Source organism: Anarrhichthys ocellatus, unplaced genomic scaffold, assembly GCF_004355925.1.
Source record: "Anarrhichthys ocellatus isolate YVR2014 unplaced genomic scaffold, GSC_Weel_1.0 scaffold35, whole genome shotgun sequence".
Lineage (NCBI taxonomy): Eukaryota > Metazoa > Chordata > Actinopteri > Perciformes > Anarhichadidae > Anarrhichthys > Anarrhichthys ocellatus.
The window spans coordinates 879087-883557 of record NW_022280065.1 but is presented as its reverse complement, the minus strand read 5'-3'; the positions used below and the strand labels follow the sequence as shown (position 1 = coordinate 883557).

The window sequence follows — 4471 nt, the reverse complement described above, 5'->3', positions numbered from 1 at the left end:
ATAAATGATGATTGAGTCTCACCTGTCGGATTTGTTTCTTTCTCAATCAAAATACATCTTTAACGGAAATAACAGTTTCTCTGTTCGACCACTTTTGTTTGCATTATAATCATGGTCTGTATCTTTGGGATTAGTGGAAACCACAAATAAATATAAAACAATTTCACTTTACATTGTTTTATTGAAAATGTGTTCTTGAACAAAAAATAAACAAATTTATAAATAAATAGATTTATTTAAAAAATGTTAATGTTTTTTTTGTTGATACATGTAGTGCATGATGAAAACAAACAGCCATGGACCAGGACTGTAGTTGGAGTCTATTTAACGACTATAAACTGTCTTCAGGATATTATTAGGTCCGTCACCTGTACAGTACGCTGTTACAGGTGAAAACAAATCTTGATAATCCAGCGTCCAAGACTCATCACATCACCATGTCCTTATCAGGTCAAATCAAAATATCATGATCGACGTAAGATTACTCGTATCCTGAAACAAAATGTCGGCACTAGCATGAGAAGGACATTTAAACGCCTGCACATGTAGAGATACGGAGGAGGAGGAGGGAGAACATTTTTCATCATTAAATTGTCTGCAATTGTTTGAAGCGCCGATATCATACTTTTTAATAACAAAGTACAGAAATTATTAAACCTACTGTTGGAGCAACTTGGAGCTGCTCAGGCTCTTCCTGAACTTCTGGACATCGTTGTCAAAATGAATGTACATAGAAGGTAAAGGTTAAATCAGAAATCTGTACACTTTTTAGGAGAGCTTGCATTCATCGCAAGAATATTGTAAGGAGACGCCAGAAGTTTTCCTTTTCTCCCCAGACAGTCATAGCCAGCCTTTACATGAATCCTTACAGGCTCGGTCTAAAAGGCCACAAGATTTAAAAGTGCTGTGGTCTGCTCTGTTCCTCTGCATTGTGCCCGGTGCAGTGTAATGACTGCTGAGCTGCAGGTATTCAGGCAATGAAACCCAATCCGTGTGTGAATTACTGTGCTGCACTACACTGCAAAGCTGCTGGTTATTTGGTACATTAACACATCGGCTGGAAGTTTGTCATTTACATAAGCCATAAAGAAAGTGCAAAAGAGAATCAACTCAGAATGGAAACTTCAGCAGCCAAACGCTAGAGCATCAAAAATTGAAGATTTCTCAAAACACGTCCTTGACGGCTGCGACTCACAAATCCACAAAACAGAAAGAATGAGTCTTCAAATATCTAGAAAAGCCGTAAAATATTCTTTTGGATAATCCACACCGACTCATCCGCCAAGCTTTGGACTTTCCGTATTCTTTACACATGGTTCTGCAAGTGTCCACTGAGTAGACCCAGGTCAGATTGTGTTTTAAATCCTCAGCAATGCTTGATAATGACTGAGTAGCTGCAAGAGGATTTCCAGTGCAACTTTGAACCGGGTGTTAGCATCACACCAGCAGAGTGATGATCACTCCATCATCCTGGCCTTGCCACAGCATCTCCCCTTCAAACGCCACCTTCCCGTGTTTCCTGGCTCTCATCAGAATCCCCACCACCTTATCGGAGATCCGAACATATCTGTCGAACAGCTGTCCGAACGTGACGCGTGTCTTTCCGTCCGGCTCCGGATTGGCCATGATCCTGATCACGTAGCACATGTCGGCTATCTCGCGGTGGATGTGTTGCTCGGCGCGTTTGGCCCGCTCCGCGGTTTTGGTGCCCTCCTTGGGGCGTCCGTAGCCCTCCTCGCCCTTTTGGAGGCGGAGGGACATGGAGTAATCGTGGTCGAAGTACTCACTGAAGGGGTTCAGTTTCTGGTTAACGGTGTGCTCTGAGGCCCAGCTCTGCCAGCGGTTCTTGAGGTTTCCCACAGCGCTGTATTTCTTGGAGAGGGCGTTGATCTTGTTGGCATCCCCGGCTTCCTTTCTGTACCTGGGAGGGAACAGATTACAGATTACAGATTACATTACATTATAAATGGATAAAAATACACAGCACACTCAATAACTTTGACCCAGTAGTATGAAATACTGCTCCCTATTTCTTTGGAGCATGGGGCCAGGTGTTGCACATTGCACATGAAAGGGTCAATGCAGGCCTAATTGACAAGTTTCTGAATTAGATGATCATGGGGGATGGAAAACAAAGCAGAAAAATGTAGTTTGTGAGGAGGCCAACATGAAAAGCCAACATGAAAGTTGTCTCAGTCATCGCAAAACAAATTCAGAGCCTAAATATGATTGAGGGAGCGCCTCCACACGGCTCTCAACATGCCGACGGCAGAGTCGGAAGCTAACAGCGCTAACAGTGTGGTAACAGTGATGGGGAACTGGAGGGTGGCTGCTACGCTTCCACGACGACACTGTGGTTCGTGATGGTGCTTTCGGCGATTACCACCGTATGACCGCAGAGCAGAGCGGCGACAGTTAGCTAGCCAATCGGGCACACACACTGGGACTCACATGCACGCACGGCCGGACCGACTATGTTTATTGTGCATATATATAGAGCGACTTCATTCTCTGCTCGGGTAGACATTACTCCAATATATCTTTACTTAGCACATAGTTGTTTGCTGCTATATTAACGCTCTGGATATCGAATGTAACACATCACATTCAGGATGTATATATGCTGTTTCATCTCACCCTTAAAGCATTTTAAAACCCATTCTGTTCTAAAAGAACTTCCTCTCTTTATTGGAAAAACAGACTGCAGCACACTGATCATACTCACGTTGGGACCGGGGGTCTTTTAATCCTCACTGCTGACTCAGAGTCTCCTTCAGAGTCTTCCTGCTCTGCTTCTTTCAAAGAGCTTGTCCCGTGTTTCTGAACGTCCTCTATGTCCAGTCTCTCCCCCTTTGCCTCAGGACGTCCGCTGCCATCTTCATCACCACCACAGATGAATTCCTCTCCTGCTCCTCCTCCCTCCTTTCCAAGCTTCTGCTCCTTTTCCACCTGCTTCCAGCTTTTGGTCAGAGACGATACCATGTTGGAGCATTTTCTGCGGCGCGTAGGCGAGCATTTCTTCTTCAGGAGGCTGTCGATCTCCTCACCCGATGGCAGGGACTCCTTCTTGATCATCTTGGTCAGGAGCCCGATGCCAGCACTTCTCTCCTGAACCCCGCTGGTCACCGTCTTCACCACTTCCTTCACCTTGATGCAAGACGGGGGCTCAGCTGAGGTCTTGGCCTCCTCAGTCTTGGGTGCATCTTTGGTCTCCTTGCGGGGCGTTATGGTCGTTCGAGTCTCTCCAGAACCGATTACATGATTTTGAGAAGCTCCTGTTGGCTGGCTCTGAGCGAGAGGAGGCTTCTTTGGGACCCGTGTCTTTGTCTGTTCCTCTGCTGGTCCTCCCAGCGAAGATGGAGCCCAGCCGCTGGGTTCACTGGCCTGCTTCTGCTGGTTCTCCGTCACCCACTGCTGCCAGCTGCCCGCCAGGCTGCACACCATGCTAATAGTGCGGAGCTTCTTGATGTTCTTGTTGGTGGATGGTTTCCTTTGGCCGGACTGGTTTTCAGACATTATTATGAATGTCAATCCAGGCACATATAATCCCGAGAAACGATTTTCAGCTGTCAGAATAGCCTGAACATATCCATCTCCTCTCTTCTCAAATCGTTGTTGTCTCCCTCTGCTGCTTCCCACCCTCACGCTTGCAGCTACTAAAATGGGGAGAGCAGAGCCCTAACATGACGGTGGAAAGAATTCGGGTCATCCAGGGCTACCGTCCTGATCGTCTTTCCCTGACACCAGCAACCCCTACGGACTCATGTTTGATCACAGAGTGCGGAGCTCGTAACTAGAGGTAAACAAGGCAGTAGACCACGGGGGTGCTAAGCTTCATTATGAAGTGCACCAATGCAAAGATCATTAAAGACGTACCACTTGATATGTTACAGTAATACCTTGTGAACTCTCTAGCTCTATATATCAAAGCTCTTCAAGCAAACTGCAAATAAACAGTATGTAACCACTTCTGTTTTCCTGCACATTATGAAAACACCCCCACAGAAGTAGATGACCCTGTGCACTGGGAGATAATGAACTGATCTTGTGTCCACATACTTTGTAAGGCCGTCTTACCCAGTGGTGGGGGAGGTCAGACACTTTACTTGAGGTGGGACGATCTAACTCTTGAAAAATGTAATAATGCAAACCTCCTCCTCACACAAATGATAAGCTGGACTCAAAAGCAATAAAAGACACCCTTTCTCAATTTATTGTTGTTCTGGGTTTTTGCTGCTACACCTTTACTTAGTCTGGTGTGACCACAAGCCTTTGGTGGCCTGTGTTAGTTTGCAACCTCGAGATAGATGTTGTACAAACGTTGATGTATTTTTGCGTCATTAGCATTTATTTGAACTATTCTACATCATTTTGGGTAGTTTAATCTAAAGCAATGCATCATATATATATATACTGTATATACATACTTGAGTAAATTTACTTGAAGTTATGTTCCACCACAGGTCCTTCC

The 4471-nt window shown here is 45.3% G+C and overlaps 1 protein-coding gene across 1 annotated transcript; it reads right to left on the bottom strand.

Moving 5' to 3' along the window:
* Window positions 1-1437: 1437 nt before the first annotated feature.
* Window positions 1438-3516, bottom strand: abrab (actin binding Rho activating protein b). Its single transcript, XM_031866367.1, has 2 exons — window positions 2726-3516; window positions 1438-1921 (listed from the first exon to the last, which is right to left on the bottom strand). Exons 1-2 carry the CDS (start codon window positions 3514-3516, stop codon window positions 1438-1440), a joined length of 1275 nt encoding a protein of 424 aa, XP_031722227.1.
* Between the last annotated feature and the right edge of the window lie 955 nt (window positions 3517-4471).